Source organism: Auxenochlorella protothecoides (genome assembly GCF_000733215.1).
Source record: "Auxenochlorella protothecoides strain 0710 unplaced genomic scaffold scaffold85, whole genome shotgun sequence".
NCBI lineage: Eukaryota > Viridiplantae > Chlorophyta > Trebouxiophyceae > Chlorellales > Chlorellaceae > Auxenochlorella > Auxenochlorella protothecoides.
The window spans coordinates 226,893-252,018 of record NW_011934254.1 but is presented as its reverse complement, the minus strand read 5'-3'; the positions used below and the strand labels follow the sequence as shown (position 1 = coordinate 252,018).

Sequence of the window (25,126 nt, the reverse complement as noted above, 5' to 3'; positions counted from 1 at the left end):
GGGCGCGCGCGCGCTCGTTTGAGTAAAATGTGAGCCTGCATCGCTGACACTGCGCAAGTGCATGCACCATGCCAGGCTGAGACAGGTGTCTCTTGGAGCATCAGGGGCCACCAGCTGACCAGGTGGCAGGGTGGCAGGACAACATCAAAGTCAGGGCAGCCCAGATTCCCCTCCCCTCACCCCAGTGAATGCATGCTCATCCCAGTGGCACACCTGGACGTCTGGCGGAATGGCATACCGCCCCAGCAGGACGGCCTGGATGTACCGCTTATCCCGCCCCTTGAAAGGGAAGGCGCCAAAGAGCATGGCAAAGAGGATGATGCCCAGCGACCAGATGTCGGCGACCTTGGCATCGTAGGTTGTGTAGCCCAGGTACACCTCCGGTGCCATGTAGCAGGTGGTTCCCACGCTGGTCTTGGGCAGGCTGTTCAGCTCATGCTTGGAGTAGCCAAAGTCGCACATCTTCAGAATGGGCCGGGGGCTGTCCGCCGAGTCGAGCAGCAGGTTCTCCAGCTTCAGGTCGCGGTTGGCTACACCACGACTGCCGGTATCAGAGAAGGGGAATGGGGGGATGAGGATGCCTTCTTCCCATGCAGTCCGGCGCTAGGATGGGACGGCACAGAGCCATGCATGCTGCTCGGTGCAGGCCCGTCGGTGGGAGTGACATCGGCCAGATGATGGCAGTGCTGCTGCCTCCCACTCCTGTCCCCCCATCCAAACTTGGCTCCCCAGCGCGCACCTGTGACAGTAGTCCAGCCCCACGACTAATTGCTGGAAGAACCACCGAGCTTCCTCCTCACACAGACGCATGGCAGGACGCCGGGTGATGTAAGCATGCAGGTCCCCACCGTTGGCACAGTCCATGACCACTCCAATGTGGGTTGGTGTCATGAAAACCTTGAAAGAAGAGTGGGGGGGAGGGGGGTGGCATGGCGAGAGTAGTTGCCGTTGCGAAGTCTTTGGTCCCGAGAGTCCCACTGCACATCGCACGAGTGTAAAGTTGCCCGCCATCATACCCTCGAAGACCACATTGCCGCGTCAGGGGACTCTTTCAACCAACACGGTTTTACAATCCTATGGATGGCCGCGTCTCATCCTGCAAGCAGCTGCTCCTGTCACACAGCCAGCGCCCACCCACCTCTCGCAACCGGATGATGGAGGGGTGTCGAAGGCTGGACTGATGCACAATCTCCCGCTTCACATAGGTCTTGTAGTTCCGTATCTGCACGAGCATCCAGGATCAAGGTGTGTACGGTTCCATGCAAGGTCATTCAGGGCAAACACCTCCGAAATCTCTTGCCAAGAGGCATGTGCAATCTGAGCGTTTAGTGGAACCTGCTGCCAGCACATGTTTGCACTCTGGCACTTGTGCAAAATGCCCCTATGCTAGCACACTTCTCCGCCTCCATCACCCTACTACTCACAAACTCTCCGCGGGGAAGCATTTTTATGGCAACCTCGGGCGACTGGGAGGTGGGCCGGGTATCGAGGGCTCGCAGGACCAGCCCGAAGTTGCCCCTGCCCAGATCGCCGATCTGCGGGACATAAGCAGAAGACGGGGTCATGAGTTCAGAAACACCACCTAGCTCCGTGTCGCGGCCGCGAGGGACGTTCGCATGGGCATGGGTGTACTGGACGCATCAGCATGAATTTTCGCTACCCAGCGGCAGCCAACCCCGGGCGTCCGCTGTTTACCACCATTACACCGCCCAACCGCCACCGCCTGTGACCCACCTCCACATAATGGGGCACGTAGTCGAGGAGCGATGCGGGACGGATAGGGTCTGGCGCTTGGCCAATCGGGTGGCAGGCCTCCTGTGTCCTCACGGAGGCGCTGTCCTGCCCCCACGAGCCTTCCATAGCAGCGGAAGGAGCAGGTTCAGACCCAATTGACATCCTGCATCATGTTGGAGTCAATCCAGGCATCTTACAGCCCGCTCATGGTTTGAACGCCACTATGGGGAAGGGGGGAAAGGGGTTCAGGCGGTATAGGTACCCAGATGTGCGCCAGCCCTCTTGCGCGGTGCTAATGGTCGAGAATAGGGTGCGAGAGCGGGTCCAAGCTCTGCGACAAGACAGGTTGTGCGGCAAACGAGGACGTTGGGGGACGCAGCGCGAGCTTCCGTCATCCCCCGATACTCTCCTCTCCCGGTGCACCGAGCACGCTTTCCTCCCCTGCCCTCTACGCCTAACCCTGCCGGTGACCTGCTGCATGGCGCGGCTCTTACACCCCACCTCTCACCGGACTTCAGTGCGCTTTGGCAGTCCGACTTTTCCCAGGCGCAAACCTTTCTGCCAATTCCGCGCAGGACTGCAGCTTCATCTCCTCTGCCTTCTTCTTCTGGCCATAATACCGGTAGCGCTGCTGCATCATGCGCTCGTTGTAGCAGGCCTGCTGCAGCCCCTCCTTATAATCACTCTCCACATGATGCTCTACCCTTGCTCTGTTGGTATGGGAAGAGAGGGCAGCAAATGGGGCTGGGAGGGGGTGTTAAGGTTAGGCCCGAGCCACGGGCCAATGGGGTGGGAGTGCTGCGCGCGGTCATGCGTGGAACCCAGGCTGGAGCCAGGCGCCTAGCAGCTTCCCCGCCCCCCCTTCCTTTTGCATCTGAGTCCCTCATCGCCATCCTCATCCCCATACAACTGCCACCCCCGTCACGGACCTGGGTTGTGATCTCGCAGGGTACTCCTTCTCGAAAGCTTTGAGGTTGGGCACATAGTACGGCACCTCGTGCCTCACTGTGGACAGCATCACCGGGTAGTCCGCGGTCTTGTGCAGCGAGAAGACGGGGGCAGAGGGCCGCGACATGAAGGTGACCAGGAGGAGGAGCAGGAGGGGCGCCAGCTGCAGGAGCTGCCTGATCTGCGGGGGCAGGGAGTTGACCTCCGCATGCTGCTGAGCCCGAGGGCGGCCAGCAAAGGGGTGCTGTCCCCCGCCAAAGTTTGCACGGTAGACACGGGCCCTGTCGTAAGGGCGGTGAAGACTGGGGTCATGGACCGGCTTCATGGGGGGAAGGCTTCGCCACTGCAGCCCCACCCCTGGGCCAGGAAGCGGGGCTCAACCCCCTCAGCCACCATCCCCCCTCCTGGGTCACCCGCACGCACATTATTCCATGCCCTCCCCTCCTCGAATGGCACCTCAACCCACGCTCACCCCTGCTGGGCCATGAAGGGGTTGCCCCCAAAAAACATGTTGAAGAGGTCCTCGGGGTCGATGCCACCCTGGGCGTACATGCCGCCGCCGTTCGGCCTCGCCTGCTGGGACAGGGCGTCCTCACTGCCGTGCACATCGTAGTGGGCGCGCTTCTGGGGGTCGGAGAGGCAGGCGTAGGCGCGGGAGACCACTGCAGGGTAGGTGTGTAGTAGGGAAGGTGGGAAGGGAGCGTGGAAGAGGACCGCAGCCAAGGGGTACGAGCGGAGTAAATCTTGTGTGCTCCCAGAGTCAAACAATGCCACGGAACTCCTGGCCACAACCAAGCCCGGCCGGCCCCCAAACAGACTTAATGCTGATATATCAAATGCTGGGCGACTGCAGCTCGGCACGGGGATCCAAAAACAAGCTATAATAGCATGCAGTGCAGCCCATTACAACAGTCTCAACCCCAACTGAGCCTCCCCCCTTCCCCCCCCCACACACACATGTAAGCCCAGGGACCGACATGCCACAGCAACTCACTCTTGAAAGCCTCATCGGCACCTCGTGCCTTGTTCTTGTCGGGGTGCAGCTTCAGAGCCAGCTTGCGGTATGCCCTGCGCATTGCGGAAGAGGTGTTTGGCACATCTCTGGTGCACGCCAAGTTGTATGAATGCGATGGCAAAGCCTCTCCATTCTTAGTCTGGTACAGTGAACCGGAATCCAAACCTCTGGACCGATTGCCCAGGCCCCGCACTTTTTCAAGTCGTCGTCGCTTGCGCTCCGACTGAGCGAGAGTGCCTCGTAATAGGAGGTTGTGGCCCGGATGCGAGCCACCAGCTGTCGCTGATCGGGAGTGGCCTGCTAGTGTGGCAGGGGTATCAACTGGGTGGGAGGCATTGGGCTTGCTACCCAGGCATCATTGAGTAGTTCACAAGGAGGCATTCCCAGAACCCATCGTCTAGGCCACAGGGAGCAAGCTCCTCAGCCCGAGCAGGATGCCCAACCAGGCCCCCACCTTGTGATCCTCATCCGGAGTCTCGTGCACATGAGCACCGCTGGAGGCTGGTGCGCCGCGCTGCCTCAGGCCTGGCTGAGGACCCATGCCCCCCGGCTGGGCGGCGCCTCTCCTGGCAGTGGGGACTGGGCCGGCCGGCCTGGCCCCCGTGCTGGAAGACGAACCGTTGCTGCTCCTGGCTCGCTCCAGCTTGGTGATAAACTTGCGCACCTGTGTGACGAATGGTGCAGGATTCACGGTCCTATTCGGCCTGCTGTGCGGCCCAAGCCACCAGGTTTCACGCAGATATCAATGCCAGGAAGGTCCATAGAGCAACCACACACCAATCCATGTCACAGCCTCCAGTACCTCGTCGTTGGGGAATAGGCGCATCGCCTTTTCAGCAAATCTGGTTGCCTTGGTCAGGTCCCCAGCCTGGAGGGCCTGCTCTGCGATGTGCAGGCACCGCGTACCCTCGTCCTTGTTGGCGTGATCACCCATGGCGAGCGTGCGAGGAGCTCAATGACAGGATGACAACTCTCGAAACTGTGCCACTAAAACCCAGGATTCTGGTACACCGCTAGTCCTGATTGGAACGCTCGTGGACAGTCCGAGTTTCGCGTTGAGGTCTTAGCTACACTGGCCCTCGCTGCCGCTGGTGCGCCAGGGAGGCACCACAGCAGGGGAGCGCCTTGCAGGCTTGGTCGAAAGATGCTGTTGCTGAAGTTGTGACGCCGCACCAGGCCTGTACCTGCCGGCTTTGCATGCATGCGCACCTCATTGCCCGTAGGTTTTGCGCGCGGGCGTGCGTGTCAATAGCCCTGGCCGGCAGCTGGGGCTTCATGTCGACCCGGCCTTGCGTCAGCATCTGTCTCCCCCAGTATCAAATGTAACAAGCCCTTGAGAGCTCTCCATGCACACTCTGCAGGTTCATGAGCATACTGCCGGGGCTGCAGTCGCCCCCTGCCTCAACCCTGCCGCTGCCTGGGGGCGGCCTTGATGATGTCGTCCACCCTGAGTATCATCTCCGTCGCCTCAGTGGCGCTCATCAGCGCCGAGTTCTTGGCCTTGTAGGACTCGAAGATGCCCAACTGCGGGGGACAGGATCATGTCAGGCACCCAGCAGGCACCGGTGGTCAGGGGACAGGGTCCTGGACCAAGATGAAACTGCCTCCAAGCCCCGGTGCACACAGCTGAGCTTCCAAGACCCCTCCCCCCAGACCCCTCCTCCCACCTCCTGCATGTCTCCGACGGTGCCCTTCTCGATGTCGATGCCGGCGCGGCAGGCATCTGGCGCCGCTGCGTGGGCAGCCCTGAGCCGGCTCACGATGTCGGCGGAGTCGAGCCCCGCGTTGTCGCAGATGATGGTGGGCAGGGCGCGCAGGGCACGTGCAAAGGCCTCCATGGCCAGGGACCGCTTGCCAGGGGTCTTCGCAGCCAGGTCATCCACCACCAGGGACATCTGGGCAAGGGTGGGGATGCACGGAGTGCATGCAGGGATCAGGGGGTATGGTATCGCAAGCTCTCGAGAATGGACGGCCACCGCCGCTGGCTTCCGTGGCAGTCACGGCCATCCACCGTGGGTGCAGGCTCGCGCTGCGTGGGAGCGAGGACGGCTGCGGGGATGCCTCGCCCCCCCCTGCCCACCTGCGTCTCGGTCCAGCCGCCGCCGTACACGACCCGCGAGTCCTTGACCGTCTGGACCAGCACACAGAGGGCGTCATGCAGGGAGCGCTCCCCCTCGTCCAGCACATGCTGACCTGTTGGAGGGAAGCGGGGAGCGACGAGGGCCGTAGGGTGCAGGCGATGCCACGGAGCAGGCGCGTGCCATCCATGCATTCCATGCCCCAAAGCGTGCAGCCTGTCAACGCCACTCACTTGCTCCCCGGAGAACGATGGTGCAGGCCTCGCCCAGCTTGCAGCCGGAGAAGTGGATCATGCGCTCGTTGCCGATCATGATCTCCTCGATCAGCTTGCACTCCCCCAGCTTGACGCGGGTGGGGTCGTCAAAGGTGGACACGATCTCGCCACCTGTGTGAGGGAATGGCATGGGGGTGGGAGGCAGGGACGACAAACCCCAAGCTTCATAACGGTTGCTGCCTGGAGTGGGTCACTAAAGGCACAACATGGGACCCACATGAGAATCCACATCAGTATGGATCCCCAAATGACAGGCCCATCAAATTGTGGCAATAAGAGGTCGGCGATCCCCGACCATCTGCAAGGTCTGCCAGCATGCTGCACTCAGCCCATCACTGGAGGCTGCCGCTCCCACTGGGGCACCCGGCTCCCAGCCCCAGGCCGCACCTGTCACAAGGGCCAGCCGCTCTGTGCCATCAAAGTCAAGGTGCTCGATAGCCATGACCCCCGCATCCGCAAACAATTGCTCGGGGTAGTTGTAGATGAGCTGCGCGGGTGTGGAAAGGGGTGGAGGGATGGAGGCGTGAGCTATGCATCATCCGGTCCCCGTGCCGGCGCACTGGACAGTTGGGTACCCTTGCCGCTCATTTACTGCTCCGCTCCTTCCCCACTCACCCACCAGGGACACTTTGCGGTTGCAGGCCCCCACTCCACAGTCCCCCACACCCAGGCTCTCACCTGGCGGTTGGTGAAGCAGTTGGCGCCGTGGGCCAGGATGGCCTCCACCTTCTGCTTCATCTTGTCCTTCTCCGCGGCCTCGATGCTCGCCACCTGGGTGTGTACGGACACTGTGAGTTTCTTGCAATGTGGACATCGGCTTGGCCAAGGGAGACACTCACACGGGGGCGTCTCCCTGGCCCCATACTCCCCCCCACGGCCGTTTCTCACATCCCCCTCAGCCCACGCCAGGGTTTCTTGGGCACCGATCTCATCTAATCACCCCACTTTCAACCCCCTCACGCAACAAAGAGGACTGACCTTGTCGATGCCATCCACGCGCACGCGCGCGCCGTAGATCTTGATCTTGTCGGTGTCCATGGGCGTGTTGGCCACCAGGATCTTGGCGTTCTCCACGCGGCGCGGCTGGCCGATGCCCACCGCCTTTTCCAGGATGAAGCCCTCGTCCAGGTAGGACTCGCGCAGCGTCCCGCCCACACGCTTGATCACCTGGATGGCGTCCATGTTGCCCGAGCCGCGCAGGCGCAGCACCGCGTCCACCGCCAGCTCCGCAAAGTGGTCCTTGTCGGAGGTCAGGATCTTGCTGGACAGCGTGGTGCGCGCGATGTTGACCAGGTCGGCGCGGAAGGCGACCTCGTCGCCGCTGTGGTCCAGGGAGATGGCCTGCAGGCGGCGCTGCGCCGCCTCCGCCGCCTCGCGGTACCCCGCGATGATGATGGCGGGGTGGATCTTCTGGCCCACCAGCGCCTCCGCCTCGCGCAGCAGCTCGCCCGCCAGGACCACAACCGATGTGGTCCCATCCCCCACCTCGTCGTCCTGCGTCTTGGAGATGTCTGCGAGGCAGGAAAGGGGGAATGGTGGGGGACGAGGATGGGGGACAGAGGATGGGAGGAGCACCCGTACCGTCGCTGACATCCCCCTGGGCTACAGGGCATGAGTGTGGGGCTCTTGCAGGTCCACTTCCTCTAGGTAGCTGTCCTGGCAGCCGCTCCCATCCAAGCGGGGCACCAGGCGGGCGCCGGGAACATCACCCCCACAACCCTTGCCAAAACACACCTACGAGGACGCGGGCGGCGGGGTTGTCCACGTGGACAGACTTCAGGATGGTGGCGCCGTCGTTGGTCACCGTCACCTCCCGACCTCGGCTCATGCTCTGCAGGATCTTGTCCTGCGGCGGGGGGATTGGGAGGGATTGCGAGCGAGGTGGGATGCAGGCTTGAAGCCTGATCCAGATGGCTAAAGGTAAGCGTGGGCGAAAGGTAAGGCTATGATGTTTACCAGTCGCCGGCTCAAGCGCTGTCACTCCGCCTTCCCCCTCTCCCATCACCCACCATGCCCTTGGGTCCCAGGGTGGTCTTCACCAGGTCCGCGATGGCCATGGCGCCGACGAAGGAGGACAGGCGGGCATTCTCACCCTTCTCCTCCGTGGATCCCGCTCCCAGGACGGACTGCGTGAAGTTGCTGGGCACACTGCGGGTAGCGGGGAAGGGAGGGGGCACGGTCACGACGGCGGGTCGTGGCTTCCCGGTCCGCTCGGGTCGTGAGGCACACCACTTACCCAGCTTGACCCATTCTGTGGGAAGACTGATCTGCTGGTCAGACTGTGTCGAGGGCGAAAGGGATTCCGATGATGGGGTGCTCGCGAGGAGGTCCGGACCAAGGTGATCAGTCGCTGCCGTTGCTCGTCTACAGGGATCGTGGGGACGTCGTGATCGGATGTATTCAGGTATGCCTGAGAAGTTTTATTCCCGCGCTGTACAGTCGCCGAGCACCACTCTTTTTGACTGGAATCCCTCCCCACTCTGTCCTAGTGGCGCGTGCTGTGCTGCGCAGGTGCCGGTCGGAAAGTCACCGCGCGCATTCCATGAGGATAGGGGGGTGGGGGCACTGACACTACCTTACGATCTTCGACTTGTCAAGGGAAGGTTTCACCCAGCTATACCCGCGAGTGCATTTACCCGCACCTGCTCAACGCGATGACGTCGTTGTGCGGCGCCTTCAGTGGCCTGCACATTGGCAAGCAGGTGGGTGGCACCGGGAAGTCGCGCTGGGTGTGGCAAAGGGAGGCCTCGCGGCACGCTGGTGGAACTGGTGTGTTTCCACACTTATTGTCACTAATTCAAAGTCTTTAGCTGGTCGTGTGCCATCCTTTGTAGGCCTTTAAGGCTTTCGTGCCCGCCCAGCACCTCTCCGCTCGGCGGAGTGCGTTCCTGTGTGCCTCCCGGCCTGTGACAGTGCGGGCCCCCGTCACGGCTTCTGCTACCATGGCCGCATCCCAGCTCACGATAGAGTGCGCAGATGGGAGGAGGGGCGGCAAGCTGAAGACGCGCAAGGTCAGTGGCTGGTCTGGGTCAGTGGCGGATTGGGAGGGAGAGTCTTGCGTTCCATTCTCATGATCTGTGCCTGCTTGAATATCTGGAAAGCATGCAGTCACCACTTCTGGTGTCCTACCGGACTCCTGAGTCCCTTGTTGAGTTTCCCATGTCCCAGGCGGCGGTCAAGCGTTACAAGGTGACGGGGTCTGGCAAGGTCCTGACGCGCAAGGCCGGCAAGCAGCATCTGAACGAGAAGAAGCGGCACCAGCACCTGCTCCGTTGCAAGTGCGTGTGCCTGGTCATGTGGAGGTGGCAGGGGGCGATGCAGTGCTGTTGGACTGGAGGGGTGTGTTGATCCGCATGTCGCAAAGTGATTTGGTGGGGTTACTGCTGCACACTCTGGCTCCGTGTGGATAAAGCCTGGACATCCTCCCAACCCCGCCATGTGCACTGTCTGTAGGAAGGAGCAGTCTGTGTCCCCCGGGGACCTCTTCAAGATCAAGCGTTGCATCCCCTATGCTGGCGTAAAGTGAGGTGGTGTAGCGCAGAGGGCTGCTGTGCTGAGAGTCGCCTCGGCTTGCTTTCCCTGACTGCTGCGTCTTCGGGGATGAGTATGGTGTACAATGCTTAATAAGGAGGGGGAGAGCACAGCGAATCCAAGCATTCTAACGGCTGAGTTGAGGTGTGGGAGCTCTGGGGTCGCGTCAGGGCACAGCATGGGATACTGGCTTTCAGCCCTCGACGGGATGCCTCGCAATCTCGGCAGCAGCTTCCTACCACTGCAGCAGGGGACGGAAGCATCTGTCCAGATCCTGGAGGTGGCCCCCAGCATCGCTGTCCAATCCTAGACGTTCATGGCCGTGATGGCCTCTGGGCTGTAGGGCTTGAGCACCCGCTGCGGCAGGTTCACGCGCCTGACGCCGGCCAGGGGCAGCGGGTGCGCCTCGGTGTTGAACACCCAGGTGTCGAGTGGAAAGAGGGAGGGCCGGCCTGGCCCCGCGCGGGTGCAGTTGGCCACGGCACAGGCGTCCGGGGCATCGGCCTGCACCAGCCAGAGGTACTTGAGCGTCTCCGACAGGAAGAAGCTCTCCTGCGAGTCGCGCTGCGACGAGGGCGCCGCCGCCACGTTGTCCAGGCTGGCGTAGTTGGCGGGGTGCTCGTGGCAACCCTCGCCCGCACCCTCGCACCCACCGCCGGGGGGGGGGTGCGCCCCCGCCCGCACCCGCGCCCAGCGCTGCACCGCGCGGAAGATGGCCCAGGCCTGGTCCTGGTAGGCGGGGTCCCCCGTGACCTTGTACAGCAGGTAGAGCGACTCCGCCGTCTCGGGGCGCAGCAGGCTGTGCGCGTCCAGGCTGGTGATGCTGAACTCGCCCATGCCGCGCGGGTTGTCGTCGGGCACATGGGCCACCCAGTGCCAGACCTCGGGCGCCAGGCCCGAGGGCGTGTTGCGGTACCCCTCGTAGCAGCTGCGCGCCAGCTCCCGCGCCAGCCGCAGGTCGCTCATGCCCGGGGGTTGGTCGCGCTGCGTCGCGCCGGGGACGCGTGTGTCCACGCCGTGGTAGTGGCCCAGGGCCAGCACGCCTGTGGTGAGTTTGAGTGTGGTTCTGGCACTTCAGGAGGTATCTGTGTGCAGGGATGAGGGGAGGGAAGGACCCCACCTCCAGGGCATTGCTGGAACCTGAGCCCGGCACATGCCGAAGACAAGTCATGAGCCGGAGCAGTCAGGATGAGGGTGGGAGCCTCGGACACAAGGATCAGCATGGGGGGCCCAGGCAGTAGTGGAACGTGCAGCCCGTCAGGCCGAGACAAGAGGGCAGCCGGTCCAGCCACAGAGCCTTCCAGTCCAGCCTGGGGTGCAATCGACCCAAGGCTCCGGGTGCACATAAGATCCAGCACTTGCTGCGTCCCTGCCACCCCGACCCCTCCTCCCCCGCACCCGGCAAGAAGCAGGCAAGGTGGTCCATCTTGGGCCAGGTCCGGTTCTGCGTCAGGTCCAGCTCGGAGACAAACCAGAGGTTGCCCACCGTCCTCTGGACCAGCCTGGACCGCACGCTGCGCATGGCCTGCAGGAACAAGGAGTGGGAGTGGGATGTGGGTGATATAATGCCGTGTGAGGCGTGGTTTTCTTTGCACGCTGCACCTGAGTCTGTCATCAGTGCTTCGAACGTGAGACATGGTGGCTCTGCATCAATCGCACAATCTTGATTCACAAGCTCAAGAACGCAGCCAACCCGCTCCACAATGGGCAGCCTCACCTCGATGTACCACTGCAGGAGGGTCTTGTCCTTCTTCCCCCTCTGGATCCAGCGCTTGAGCAGGTACTCGTAGTACGAATCCGCCCTCCCACCTGCACATTTGTGCAGCATGGGGGGGCGTGTTGGTGGAGCCACACCGTACGGGCACTCCCTTCAAAGGGGGGGGGCCCCCGGTGAGTACCGACTGGCCGCGGCATCGCTCCTCCCAAACAAGCACGGCTGAGGGAGACCATGGACCTTGCACCCATGCAGACTGCCTCACCGAGTGTCACGCGGTCTCCCTGCAGTTCCCCCGTGGCAGGATCTAGCTCGTAGGGTAAGAGTCCACCATACTTGGCCGTCTGGCTGGCCAACACCTCGTACACCTTGTCAGTGTGCTTCTCAAACACAGGGTTTCCTGCATGGATGTCGTGGTGGAGGGGTCGGTGGGTCTTGGAGATGTATCCTGTCGCCCCTCCTGCCCCTCCAGCTGGTGTGCACCTTGGCGAGATCCACCCCACACCAAGGAGAGCCTTCCCGCATGCATGCCCGCCCTCCACCTGCCTGAGTATCGCGAGAGGAGCGTCCACTCCAGGGTCAGCGTCGCAGCTTCCGACAGGTAGCTCATGTGCGTCCAGGCGGAGGTCGAGGCCTGCCCGCTGCTCACGTTGACGTCCATGAAGGGAATGCCGCTGGGGCTGGCCTCAAAGGCCGGCAGCAGTCGCGCGCCCAGCTCTACCGCCCGCTCCAGCAGGGCGGGGGTGAGCTCGGCGCCGTCTGCCGGGGTTGCCAGGGCGTGCGCCGACAGCAGGCCGCCGATGAGGCGGATGGTGGCCTCGAAAACATTCACCGTGCGGCCGTTGTCCAGGCTGAGCCCCGAGGCGACCCAGGCCAGCCCCTCCCGGAAGCGGGAGTCTAGGCCCATCATCTTCAGTGTAGACAGACCGTCCACCAGGGTCAGGCCCATGTCGAACCAATCGGCGGACTGGCAGGTGAGGGGCTTGACGAGGTCCTTGCCCCATGCGCATGCCCTGGCCGGGGTCAATTGGGGATGGGTCGTGGGCATGAGTGGTGCGGGGCGGGCCGCCTCAAGGCGGGGGGGGGTTGATGGTGCGCGAAGCGACACGACAGGCTGGCCTGGAGTGAGGAGCGGCGGGGCATGCGCCTGCAACACCCGCCTGAGCTCTCTGGCATGTCTGAGGCCGTGGACGCCAGGCGCCAGGCCCTCCTCCTGGGTCTATGGCCGTCCACGCCCCTTCCCATGCACCCTCAGTCTGCCACCAGGCACTCACTTGTACCCGTCCCAGGCGAGCGCCGCCGCCTCCCTGACCTGCTCGGCCCTGGACACGGGGTCGAAAATCTGGGCGAGGAGGCAGTCCTCCGCCTCCAGCTCATCCTTGGAGACCTTGGCAATGGCGCACGTCAGCTGCCAGCTCTCACACAGGCCCCCCGTCCTGCAGCGGGGGGTTCTGGTGTCTGGCAGGGGGGTATAGTTCGACAGGTCGTCTTGGACGTCGATATCCGGGCCCTCCTTCAGCGCCACCCTCGAAAGGAGGGCTGCCAGGATGCTGGTCGCGATGAGGGTCACAAACACGGCGCCCTTGTGCCGCTTCGTGCACCGAGTTAGCGCAACTGCGCATGGGTCTTGTGGGGAGTCTGAGGGGCTGGGGATCGCCATGCAGATGACCGCGTTTTGCACGCACGTCGCGCATGCCCAACCCATCTAGTATCGGCGTTTGACACTCACGCGCATGCCCTAGCGGCCACGCGCGCGTGCGCCGCAGGGAATGGCCCTTCATCGCCATTTTGAGTCCCAGGGCGGCATCCGAGGGGGACCAGGTTGTATTGTCCTCAGTTCGAGCTCATAATGACTGCTGCATAAACGTTCCATATTGGTTTGTCCCTCATTTCCCCATCATGTGGAGCCGAGGTGGACTTGGGTGCGGGCCCTGACGGACGTCGAACTAGGGTTATTCAATTTTTACGTAATTGAGGCACGGCATATGATCGGTCGAATGCCGTATGCGGTCCCTCGTACGCCGCAATCCAGGATCTGGGCGGCCCAATCCATCGTTCTACCCGCACTGGGGAGCTGAGACAGACGTACACAAGAGTGGGCTTGGCAGTTCGACCCTCGCGCAGCAGTGGCGGGAGGGTTTAACGACTCACCGGGGTAACCATGAGGACTGCATACCTACTTCCTTTAGACTGCGGGGCCTCTCCAGATGCATGCTCAGGCATTGCCAGGTTCTGTGAGGTCTCGGATCCAGAAGGTGCAGTGCGCTTCGCTCGCTTATTGCTGGAGGCCAGGTGGGTTGTGGGTGTCGGGGACGGGCCATCTCCTTGCCTGCGCGACATCCGGAGGATGACCTCGGCTCACTGTGCCGCCGGGGCGTGGCATGATGCAAGCTAGGAGCTTGCAATGGTGGAGTTGATTGCAAGCTCGCTTTTTATATTGCTTCCAGTCCGCGGAGGAGCGCAGCGACATTGCTGCTACTCTGTCAGGATCCCGGCATCCTGGGGATCCTGTCGGATGCGCTGGCCACTGCCGACCTGCCGCACTACGCCGGTGCGTTTGGTGGCAAGCCCATCCGCTGAAAGGGGGAACTTCCCACGACTCGTGCTTATGGCATTGGGCCACCACGTATTGTCTCGATTCCTGGTCGGTGAGGGATAAGCATCCAGGGCTTCTACGTAGGTTGTGCTTGATCCATCGCAGAGTATCTTCCTCCCAAACACATCCTCCCCCACCCCCCCTTTTCCCATTTTCATGCAGTCATCTTCCCTGCTGGGGGACCATCTGCTCTCCTGGAGCAGTTGCTGGCAGCAGGGATCAGCGATGTGGAGGCCATCAGCTTCCTTGCAGCTGCACTGTGGGGCAGTGCCGCCGCCAGGCACATCCCCGGATGGTCACAGGACGACCCAAGCATGAACTCCATGGCACAGTGGGAAGGAAAGCCTGTGCTTCCAGGAGTAGCTCATGACGACGGGGAGGAGCAGGATGCCTGGACCTTGGCGGCGGTCAAAAGGCCGTTGCCTCAGCTCACTGCGTTGCCACAAGGAGGAGGCCTGACCGAGCGCTCAGACCCGCATCAACACCCAGCCAGGCTGCATGTGGATGTCACGGGATCGACTGTTGTCGATCGCCTGATGGTCACGGTCGCTGCATATCTGGCGGACAGCGGACTCTCATCGGCAGGTATTGCACCCAACACCCCATTCATGGAGGCTGGCCTGGACTCGCTGGACCTCCTCAAACTGGCCAGGTGTGCCTGGTGCTCAGGGATTATGCAGAATCGTCAAGTAAACCAAAGAGATGGGCCGATGTACAGCTGCTGTTGTATTGAACATTGGGGTTTCAGAGGTCACATGCTCCTAGATATACCTGGCATTTGGCACGAGAAACAACAGTGCATCCCCTCTACTCCCGAGCGCAGTGTGGTGAGTCAAGAGTTTGAGGCGACCCTCCCGACCACAATCCTCTTTGACTTTCCCTCTGTGGCAAGCCTGAGCGCCCACTTGGTAGCTGCCGGCCTTGGGATGGCCAAGGGAGGCGGGGGCAACTCTACGCGGCCTGAAGCCCTGCACACAAGCGCTGCGGCACATGCTGACCCCAAAGCCCATGCGAGCATTGAGGCCGGAAGCTTTTCTGTCATCCCAGCGCTCCGACCCGCTCCTACCACTATAGTCCCAAGCCGAGGTGCTGTGCTGATGCAGAGCGGCGCCATACAGGTTGGGGATGGGGGGGACATGCTGGCGCCAGCAGACTGGAGCAACGCATATGGACTTCACTGGAGCCTTGGAGCCGAGTGTCCTCGGCCAATTCCATCGGAGCGCTGGGATGCCGAGGTACCCGGCGGTGTCGTGGCTGGACCACGGTTTGGAGCGTTTCTCAAGGGTGAGTTGAATGGTGAAAGGGGAGAAGAAGGGGTGTTGTTGACTTTATGTCTGGACTGTTCCAGCGAGTTGTTGGCTCGCTGGGTGTGAAGGGCCATGCGCCTCCGATCTACACAATCCTAGTTTCCCTCTGTCACGTTGATTGTGCCCCACGGTAACAGAACCTTCACCGTCCCTCGCATGCACAGATGTTCACGGATTCGACCCGGGTGCCTTTGGACTCGGCAGCGCAGAGGCTGCCCTCATGGATCCCCAGCAGCGCCTCATGCTGGAGGCGGCTGCCTGGGTGATTGGAGCTTGCCAAGCAACTGCGGGGTGGGAGCCCTCCATGGGCGGGGTTTTTGTGGGATCCACACATGCTGACTTCCTGGTTGCCAGCCGGACGCCTGGGAGTGCAGCCAGTACCTTTGGTGCAACAGGCTCTAGCCTGTCTGTCATACCTGGTGAGGCAGGGGAAGAGCTTGGAGAGTTCCTCTCACTGTGCCTGCCTGTGTTGCTGAGAACTCCTGAATTGGACTGGTGGGTGGGGAACTTTCGCCGTGGGTGTTGTACAGGTCGACCTTTCTGGCGGCGACGACTGGGCCCTCTGCTCAACCTGCACTCTACAGTGGCTGGCACAATGCTGACCCACAGGTCGCATCTCCTACACATTTGGTCTGGGGGGGCAGTCTGTCCTCCTGGACACCGCCTGCTCGAGCAGCATGGTGGCAGTGCACGCTGCTTCCACAGCCCTCCAGGTGAGCGGCACCACGGCATGGAGGCATGAGATGTGTGGCAGTTTTATGTTATCAATCTTCCTGGCAAGGCAGCACTGGTATGAATCCAGGTGCACATCTTCTGTCATCTGTTCTGGTTTGATCCCAGTGAATTCCTTTCAGCAGGCAGGCAGCCTCACGTGGGGAGTGGCAGGAGGCGTGAATGCCATGCTATCACCTGCCACCATGGCCAGCTATGCTGCAGCAGGTGGAGCGAGCGTTGCATGTACCTTCTGGGATCTGGGAAGCAGGCTGGCCATGGCTCCACCCATACAGCCATCCACTCGAGGAGGGGCCATTGTGATTTTGATCACAGCCAACTACAAACACGATGTTCAACTGTTGCAGTGGCCCCTATCTTTGCAGGGATGATCTCACCTTCGGGCAGATGCATGAGTCTGGATGCAGCGGCGGATGGCTATGTTCGGGCCGAGGCAGCGGGCCTCTTCCTCCTGCGTGCTGTCAGCTCAATGGATGACACCCATGCAGGGCAGGTGAGTGTTTAGATTGGCTTTGGTAGCGACTCACCTTGCATGCCTGGAAGGATGAATTCGGAGTGACTCTGGCTCAGCCTGTACGCAATCACCCCGCATATTCACTAGGCGAGCGCCTGCTGGTGCCCTGGGACCTCCATCCTGCTGGGCACAGCTGTCAACCAGGACGGAAGGTCCAGCAGCCTGACGGCTCCAAACGGTCCCAGTCAGTCAGCCCTGATCGCTGCTGCTCTGCGGACAGCCTTGTCGGATCCTGAGCAGGTCGAGAGCCATGAGTGTGTTCCTGGCTCAAGAATTTGGCAATGGATGGTGTCTCACTGCTCACCCGCGGTTGGTCCAGGTCAGCATGTTGAACGTGGCAACACCAGCTGTACTGCTCCCATGCATCAATTCCTCATGCAGGTGGACACGCTCCAACTGCATGGCACTGGCACGCCCCTGGGGGATCCCATCGAGGTGGGAGCTGCACTCTCCACCCTGGCCCCCAGGCACCGAGGTGCGGGTGGTGCTATGATGATACAGGGTGCTTTGTCGCTGCCTGCTCTCCCTGGTTTGAGGACATCATGGCACGCAGACTTCTAGCGCTGTCAGCAAACTCAACTTTCCGTACTGTTAATTCTCAGGGCACAGCCTGGCGCTGGCGGCGGTGAAGGCCTCCACCGGCCATAGCGAGTCGGCCGCTGGCCTCCTCAGTTTGGCAGCGGCCAGCGCTGGGGCGGGCTCCGCCTACCTGGCCCCGCTGAGGACGCTGCGGTGGGTGGTGGTGCAGGGGCCTGGTAATCAATATGCACGCTCATGAATGTCCCCGTGAGTGACTCTCAGAGGGAATTCGTACTGCGACTCCCTCCCGATGTCGCCTGCCCATACACCTGGTCTTTGTGGAAGGAGCACTAAATCTCAATCATTCCTCCCGGCATGCAGGACGGTGAACCCCTACGTGGCCGCCATCGAGCAGGTCTGCAGGGGTGGCATCCAGGCTGCCAGGCTCCAGGGGCCTCGGCCCGGGTGTGGCGCATCCGACCAAACACTGGCCGGCGCCAGCTCCTTTGCCTTCCAGGCAAGCTGCGATTGGTGGGGGTGGCGTCAACGGAGCGCTGGGCACAGCCATCGGGGGCAAGCATGGCCCGGACCCCTTGCATCTGCTTTCTTGAAGTAGCCCATCGTCCTCTCTCCCTCCTTTGGACAGGGCACCAACGCGCATGCCCTGGTGCGCTCTGCGCAAGGCTGTCAGGGCCAGTCCCCAGGAACCAGACCCTGCTGTCCCTCACAGCGGCTGGTGTGGGAGCGCACGCCGCATGGGCCCGCCCACCTCCTGGCCTGCTCCAGCATGCGATTGAGTTCCTGGTTGCCCCGCCCCGGCCGCGCCGGGGTGCAGCTGCGGCCGGCGGCGCGGCCGTGGGCGCACCTCCGCGACTTGCCCGCGCTGTGGCCGGCCGCCGTGGCCTCTGCTGCGGCGACGCTGCGCCTTATGCTGGATGTGCCACGGGTTTCCCTGCACAGCATCGCCTGCTCACCGGACGCCGGAACCGAGGGCCATGCTGGCGGCCAGGTGGCCGCAGGGGCACCTGGCCTGGACCTTGAGATCCTGCCCGCCTTGGGGCGGGTCAGCGTCAGCAGGCCGGGGTCGAGGATGGAATCCCTGATCACGGCCTGGACGGCTACGCTGGGCCCGATCGCCGGCCCTGTCAAACCTGTCAGCAGCCCCTACAAGACCAGGAGCCGCGCCAGGAGGTGCCTGGTACCGAAGATGCCGCCAGGTCGCTTCCTGGATCCAAGTCCTGTGGCAATCGGGGACATCATGTCCGAGGCCCAGCCCTGCCTCCCAGGGGGAGGAACATCGTGCCTGGTGCTGACAGCTGCTTTTGCGGTGCAGGCCTGTGTGGCTGGGCCTGAAGGTCCACGGGGTGTGCCCGCTGCACCTGTCGCACCGGCACCAGCCTGCCTGGACCACATCTTGTGTGGCGCCGAGCACGGCGTGACATGTGAGAGCCACGGGAACCGCATCGCCGCTTTTGCTGACGGCACGGCGGGGGTTGAGGACCACTCCACCCGGGTGGCAGGCCTGGTTCTTCGTGGCCGGCATGAGGGCGACGCTGAGATCCTGGGCCCAGGCGCCCAACCCAAGCCCCTGTACCATCGCGTGTGGCGGGCCAGCGCCATATTGGAGGGAGCGGCACCGGCGCGAGGCGCTGGGGCGCTGGGCTTTACGTTCAGGCTGACGTCGGCGACGAGTGACGTCGAGTCCGTAGTGCTGGCCGGCTTGCCTGTACCCCAATGGAATGTTTCCCTGCCGCCAGCAATCAGCGCCGGTGCCCTGCTGGCCTTGGAGGTGCTGCAGCAGTCGCCCCACCTGACGGCCCTGCATGTCCACGCACGTGGAAACTCTGCCGGCGTGTTGTATCGGCGGCAGGATCCGGCGCCGGCGCTGCGCTGCTTCGCCGCGGAGAGAGTCGGCAGGACGGCCATCAGCCTGATCGGGGTCGGGGTGTATGCAGCCTGCTCACCAGCAACTGCTTCGGCCAGCCCGACGTCCAGCAGCCACTGCCTCGTCACCGGCGCCGTCCTGAATGTGCGCGCGCTGCAGGTGCTTGCCGCGCCGGCGCATGCGCATCCCAAGCCGCTCCTCGGACCGGGGGCATGGATCATCGGCGGCGGGGCGGGGGCGCTGGGGCTGCTCGCTGCCCAGCTGGTCCAACAAACCGGGCGCCCAGGCGTGGAGATTGCTGTGCCTGCGCGCTCCGGCAGGGTCAGCGGCTTCGGCCAGGAGGTCGGCGCACGAGACCTGGCATGGAGCAATGGCCTCCTTACCATCCTCATGTAGGTTTGGGAGGGGGAGGGGGCAGGGGACTGGCGTTCCACGTTGCCTGAGGATTAAGTCTCCGACCTCCCAAGCAGCGTTCTCAGCATCCCCCCACCACATGCACTCACTCCAGCACCTCACTGACCCCCCGTCCAGGAGTGATTTGGCGATGGACTGTCACGGACTGGAAAGCGTGGCCAGTGCTCGCCTGGGACTGGTGCACGCCGCCGGGGTGCTGAGGGACGCCGGCATCGCGGCGCTGCGTCCCTCCAGCTTCCGCGTAGCTGCAGCTCCCAAGGCGTTTGGCATGTGGCGGCTGGCAAGGGTGAGGCGGGGCCATGAGGACACGAACAAGGCGGGGTCGCGCTGTGGAAGCCATGTGCAGAAGGGGGATCACATCCTATGCCAGGCCCGTCCCTCCACCACCAGCCCCCTCACCAAGGCACACCTTGCGCCCGACAGATGACGTCTGGATCTGCACTGGAGGCTTCCATCTTGTTCAGCTCCATTGCCAGTGTCACTGGACCCTCTGGCAGTGCGGCCTATGCCGCGGCCAATGGAGCGCTGGACGACTATGAATCCGCTTGTGCGCACAGAGGCAAGTGATGACATGAACGTGAGCGCTGCCGGCCGAGGCTGGGCAATCACACATGTTCTTTAACAAGCTGAGTATGGATCCAGCTACACCGTGTCCTCGTCTTCCCTGAGCCAGTGGAAGGTTCATATTACCTGATCCGCTCCCAGCACCTTGCCACAGGCACTCCTTGCGACGTCATTCAATGGGGACCCTGGGCTGGCGTTGGCATGGTCGCCTCCAACCGCGCTGTGCACGCTGCCATGGCCCGTGCCGGGATCGGGGCCGTCCAACCCCCTGTTGGCTTGGACATTCTGTCGGGGGTCATCAGGGGTCGATACGCCGGCGAGGTGGGCTTTGGTTGGGGCCTCACTCCTTTGTTTGGCGGGACGGCGCAACGTGATGGTGCATGCGCTATCTACCACCAATGTCTCATGTAGTATGGCATTGTGGCCCGCTGTCTTGTCCCCCACCATGTCAGATCAACACATACAACATCTTGTATGCCCACAGATCACTGCCATCGATTTCAAGTGGGCGAGCTTCATGCGCATCCCACGCCAAGCCTCGGACCAGTTATACTCTGACTTCTCCACCATGATGTTGCCAGAGTCTGCAACCTCTTCACTTGTTGGGGCACAGATCGTCCCACCACCTGCCACAGCCCCAGCGACGCAGGCCGTCAACTCCCACAGCTCATGGGATGGAAACACAGCTGCGTTGCTGGAGGAGGTGCTGGCTGCTGTGCAGGCTGTGCATGGCGACAGGCCCGCCCCAGACATGCCGCTGGTCCAGGCGGGGCTGGACTCCCTCGGCACGGTGGAGCTGAGCCAGCGTCTGGCGGCCAGATTTGGCCTCCGCCTGCAGCCCACCCTGGTGTTTGACCACCCGACGGCTGCCGCGCTGGCACGCCACATCGCAGAGCTGTGTGGGGTTGCAAAAGAGCACGGCCAGGGGCCTGAAGGTGACCGTTATGCTAGTCTGGGACTCAGCCGGCTGGAGAGTTTGGTTCCTCCCACATCGGATGTTGTGGTGCTCGAGCATGCACATGCCCGCCTGGCAGCGCCGATGGATGGGGGCCATGGAAGGTTTGCCCAGGACACCTGCCGGTGAGCTTGTGGAGGGATTTGATTTCCTGCGAATTATGTCTAGGGTGGCTTGTCGTAGGAGGGAGTGTGGGATGTGTCAGAAGCGAGTCACAGTGCCCAGCTGGGGCTTCAGCAGATAAATTCTCAGGCACGCCCATCCATTCATCCCACCTGCAGATCCACACCCTTGAGTCGCTGGGATGTGGATGGATCCAGGATCCACCCTGTCCCTGGTCACAGATTCGGCAGGCAGGACGTGCTGTGTTGTGGTTGGAAAATGGGGCACAACAGCGATTCATGCCTGGCTTGTGCACTGGTCCTTGGACTGAATCGAGGGAAACGAAACTGATCCCCTCAGATTCAGATCCTCTCTCAAACAGGTTCTTGACTGGCGTGGAGCTGTTTGACGCCTCGGCATTCTATGTTTCAGCGGCAGAAGCGCTTGTCATGGACCCCCAGCAACGCATGATGTTGGAGGTGGGTGATGCACACTGCTGGGGGAGTTGGGGGTGGTTTCATCCTCCTCGAAGGATCTGGCTGAAGATGTGGACATAAGAAGACCTTTCAGAGCCTCGATCCAGCATGTTCTCTCGCCTCAGTGCCATGCCTCTGCCTTGCAGCACTGCAACATATCTCGCCTTTCATGGCCAATCCCCTGCAAGGACACTCACCCCTGTGTCCTTTTCAGGACGCTTCCCATGCCCTCTCGGCCTGGAGCGGGCACCCCAACCGCGACAGCACCGCGATCATCAGCGCCCAGTCCTTCTGGGACTATGCATCTGAGGCAGACAGGGCCATCCCTGGCCTGGGGGCAGCCTACCGCGCGAGCGGCAGATGCTTCAGCGTTGCAGCCGGCCGCATCTCCTTTACATTCGGCTTGCAAGGTGACGCTTTGATTTGATATGCAATGCAGGGCTTGCTATGAATAGAGTGTTCAGGATTGGCACACCATGCTGTGTGGTGCACCCTGTTGGGGCATGATGAGACTGCAGCGTCAATGCCGGCCGCATCCAAAGCGGCGGCTACGACTCGGCTCATGATAGGTGGTACACAGACATTTGCATGACTTGCCCCCATGTCTCTTCCACTGCAGGCGTCTGTCTTGCCCTCGACACTGCTTGCTCAAGCAGTTTGTCGGCCTTGCACCTGCTGCGGTCGGACCTGACCTCAGGCAGATGCCCCCAGGGCCTCATCACTGCAGGTGGGCATTGCCAGGATGAAGATGATCGCAACAGTCTCACGCATGCTCTGATGCTTGACTGACATGTCATTGAGACTCCCCTGGACAAGGAGCACCACCAGTACCTGGCTGTGCACCGACCGCCAGCTGCAATTCCCCATCCATCGCCCCCTTGCCTCAACTTCAAACGCAGCGCTGCTGACGCTGGACCCCTCCACAATCAACATGCTGACCGCCGCCGGCATGCTGTCCCCTGACGGTCGGTGCAAGACCCTGGAATCTGCGGCAGACGGGTCCGTGGGCCTAGACCCTAACCCTATAGTGCTTTGGGGAATGGCTGGAGTCCAGTGTGCGCAAGGACACATGTGTGTGCAAAGCTGGTTGGAAGCCATGCACATGCCATGCGTGACTCGACCCACACCACCCTGCAGATATGGCCGAGGCGAGGGCTGCGTCACCCTTGGCCTCACACGCCAGGGTCAAAACACCGATGCCCTGGCCGTTCTAGCGGGGACCGCCATGAACCAGGACGGGCGGTCCAGCAGCCTGACGGCACCCCACGGTCCCAGCCAGCAGGCTGTCATCAGCCAGGCCCTGGCCGCGGCCGGCGCCCCACCTGGCGCCCTCACGGGGCTGGAGCTGCACGGGACGGGGACCCCGCTGGGGGACCCCATCGAGCTGAACGCGGCGCTGACGGTGCTGTGCCCCAGGCTGGGGCGAGGGAGGGATGGGCATGACCCCGGACCCTGCCTGGGCCTGCATGCCGTCAAGACGCTGGTGGGGCATGTCGAGCCTGCAGCTGGGGGCGCAGGCCTTCACAGCACGCTGATGAGGTGGGTTGGCGCAGAAGGGCGCGACGCGCATGGCCTGCTGAACTTTTATCATGAAGGGCACGACACATGGCTTCCCGCCTCGGAGACTGCTGGTGGTCGTAGACTGGTTTTCCTCCTTTCCCAACCCTTCTGGAGCATCACATTGCAGGATTCGCTCGCTGGTGCTCCCCCCCCTGCTGGGACTGGGCGTCCTCAACCCGCTGATGACGGACAGCTTCTCCGCAGCTTCCCGCGGGCTGCACGCCGCGAAGCAGCCCGGGCCCCAGGCCTGCTGCGCCCCTGGGACGCTCTCGGGCACCAGCGCCTTTGCCTTCCAGGGCACCAACGCGCACGCGCTGCTGGCGCTGCCACAGGTGCTGACGCCGACCGAGGCGCTCGTCCGCAGGCCAGCCTGGCGGCGCCAGCGCTGCTGGTTCGGGCCCCGTCCCCACGTCCTGCTGGTCCGGGCGGGGGCGCCCAAAAATGCGACCTGCCAGCTGCGGGCCAGCCTGGTCTCGCGACGGCTGGCCTACATCTGGCAGCATGCCGTGAGCGGCAGGCCCCTCCTGCCCGGCGCAGCCATGATGGAGGCAATGCACGGCGCTGGGGGGTCTCTGAACGCCAACCCAGGTGTTTGATGAGGGGTGCCATGGTGGACGGACACAGCGTGCACGATCGGTGGGGTGGAAGCAGGGAGGACTGTGCGTCACGTCAGCGGTGACTGGGTGGCATTCGACAGACGTCCTTGTGGTAGGAACGCCGGGCTGCTGCTCCGTTCTACACACGCTGCAAGTCTGCTTTCGTCCCCACCGATATCAAGCGTGCTGATACCCCCATCACCTCTTCCGTCAATTTCCAGAGCCCCAGTCCAGGGATGCAGGCGTCCTGTTTTCCCTGGCAATAACAGCACCGGTCCTGCTGCCCAGGCACACAGGACTGCCGAGCCAGGACCTCTTGCTGAACATTGCCGCAAGCATGGCGCATGGCACCCTGGTTCTGAGCAGCGCCGAAGGGGCTGCACATCAGCAGGCTGCCACCACCCACGCCACGGCCATGTTTGGCCTGGCCTGGGCAGGGGCTTCACTCTCTCCAGCACAGGCTCCCGCGCCGGCCTGGCATGCAAGTTTGGCCCTCCTGCTGCTCCCTCGCCCTCGCCCTGCAACCCCAGGCTGCACAGGTATCATCAAACCAGTTGACGGCGTCGAAGTGGATGGCTATGGCTGTCACCCTGCGGTGCTGGATGCCATCACCCACTTGGGTGCTGCGGAAGACATTTCGGCGGGTGGGGCGCCAGGCGTTCCTGTTGCAGCAGGAGCCTACCTTCCGGACGGAAACCAGGAGGTGAGGAACGTGTAGTGGTATGGTCTTGAGCAGGCAGGCCCTTTTCCCTTGCCTTTGCTGTGATGCTCAGGGGTGTGCGCTCTGTACTACCCAAGCATGTGCAGGCGCCACTAAGCCTGGAGTGCAGCAGTGGCCGCCCGCTGAAGCAGGGCCTGGGTGTTGTGCAGCGCACCTTTGCTAGCTGCTCCGGGCTGTGCCTGGCATCGCTGTGGTCCCAGGCCCTGCAGGCGGCCAGCGCGCGTGCTGGGCGGGACGTCCGCGCCTACGTGGAAGTTCACTGCGCCGCAGAGGTCGCCTGCCATGGCGATCAAGTACTCTCACGATGTGCTGCGGCTACGACAGGCTGGCAGGACATGCGCGTGCTCCCCTCCAGTCCCCAGGGGCCCAGTGTAGCTATACGCAGGTCGGCGCTGGCACCCCTAGTCAGTGCCCTCAGGGCCTGCATGGGCAGAGATCGGGATGCCCAGCTCCGGCTGGATGCGAGTTCTTCTGGCCTCCTCGCCATGCCCTGTGCGATGGGATCCCATGCCGGACCGGTGGTTGAAAGTGATCTGATGTGCGGCGCGATGCTGCGCTGCCTTTTGCTCGAGGCATCGCTGGGCAATGCAGCGCTGGACGTCTGCAGCCCACTTGACCCCGCCCCTGCTGCGCCGCTCGTGCCTGCTGGGTCCCCGCCGGCCGTACGACGGCAAGCAGTCGCTGCGGGTGTGACCCTGATTCCACACCTGGTCGAGAGTAACCCAACGCGGCCTGGCCATCTCAACAACTTCTCGCACAGCTCCACACACAATCTTGTCACCGGCGGCACCACCGGACTAGGCCGGCTGGTGGCTGGCTGGCTGGCGGTTTGCCGCGGAGGAGCGACACGCTTGAGCCTGCTGGGCAGGAGTGGGCGAGGAACTGGCGGG

The 25,126-nt window shown here is 62.8% G+C and overlaps 5 protein-coding genes across 5 annotated transcripts; 1 reads left to right on the top strand and 4 right to left on the bottom strand.

Moving 5' to 3' along the window:
* Window positions 1-150: 150 nt before the first annotated feature.
* Window positions 151-1,234, bottom strand: F751_6271 (Serine/threonine-protein kinase SRK2I; the record flags this gene model as incomplete). Its single annotated transcript, XM_011400714.1, has 3 exons — window positions 151-541; window positions 740-897; window positions 1,139-1,234. The coding sequence occupies 3 exons, from the start codon at window positions 1,232-1,234 to the stop codon at window positions 151-153; spliced, it is 645 nt and encodes a 214-aa protein (XP_011399016.1).
* Window positions 1,235-2,248: 1,014 nt separating this feature from the next.
* F751_6270 (DnaJ-like protein subfamily B member 14) lies at window positions 2,249-4,631 on the bottom strand (the record flags this gene model as incomplete). The annotated part of the gene is made up of 7 exons (XM_011400713.1): window positions 2,249-2,444; window positions 2,664-2,963; window positions 3,155-3,344; window positions 3,677-3,750; window positions 3,891-3,994; window positions 4,152-4,361; window positions 4,500-4,631. 7 exons carry the CDS (start codon window positions 4,629-4,631, stop codon window positions 2,249-2,251), a joined length of 1,206 nt encoding a protein of 401 aa, XP_011399015.1.
* Window positions 4,632-5,098: 467 nt separating this feature from the next.
* Window positions 5,099-8,742, bottom strand: F751_6269 (T-complex protein 1 subunit beta; the record flags this gene model as incomplete). The annotated part of the gene is made up of 10 exons (XM_011400712.1): window positions 5,099-5,221; window positions 5,365-5,592; window positions 5,778-5,890; window positions 6,009-6,161; window positions 6,438-6,537; window positions 6,729-6,821; window positions 7,029-7,561; window positions 7,785-7,896; window positions 8,060-8,198; window positions 8,693-8,742. 10 exons carry the CDS (start codon window positions 8,740-8,742, stop codon window positions 5,099-5,101), a joined length of 1,644 nt encoding a protein of 547 aa, XP_011399014.1.
* Window positions 8,743-8,992: 250 nt separating this feature from the next.
* On the top strand, window positions 8,993-23,515 carry F751_6267 (Erythronolide synthase, modules 5 and 6; the record flags this gene model as incomplete). The annotated part of the gene is made up of 13 exons (XM_011400710.1): window positions 8,993-9,061; window positions 16,826-16,919; window positions 17,047-17,176; window positions 17,345-17,494; window positions 18,413-19,240; window positions 19,380-19,548; window positions 19,686-19,809; window positions 20,513-20,723; window positions 21,266-21,362; window positions 21,574-21,769; window positions 22,259-22,358; window positions 22,497-22,898; window positions 23,047-23,515. The coding sequence occupies 13 exons, from the start codon at window positions 8,993-8,995 to the stop codon at window positions 23,513-23,515; spliced, it is 3,039 nt and encodes a 1,012-aa protein (XP_011399012.1).
* Window positions 9,888-13,082, bottom strand: F751_6268 (Endoplasmic reticulum mannosyl-oligosaccharide 1,2-alpha-mannosidase; the record flags this gene model as incomplete). The annotated part of the gene is made up of 8 exons (XM_011400711.1): window positions 9,888-10,223; window positions 10,335-10,624; window positions 10,980-11,106; window positions 11,299-11,390; window positions 11,561-11,695; window positions 11,779-12,308; window positions 12,570-12,909; window positions 13,025-13,082. The coding sequence occupies 8 exons, from the start codon at window positions 13,080-13,082 to the stop codon at window positions 9,888-9,890; spliced, it is 1,908 nt and encodes a 635-aa protein (XP_011399013.1).
* Window positions 23,516-25,126: the final 1,611 nt, after the last annotated feature.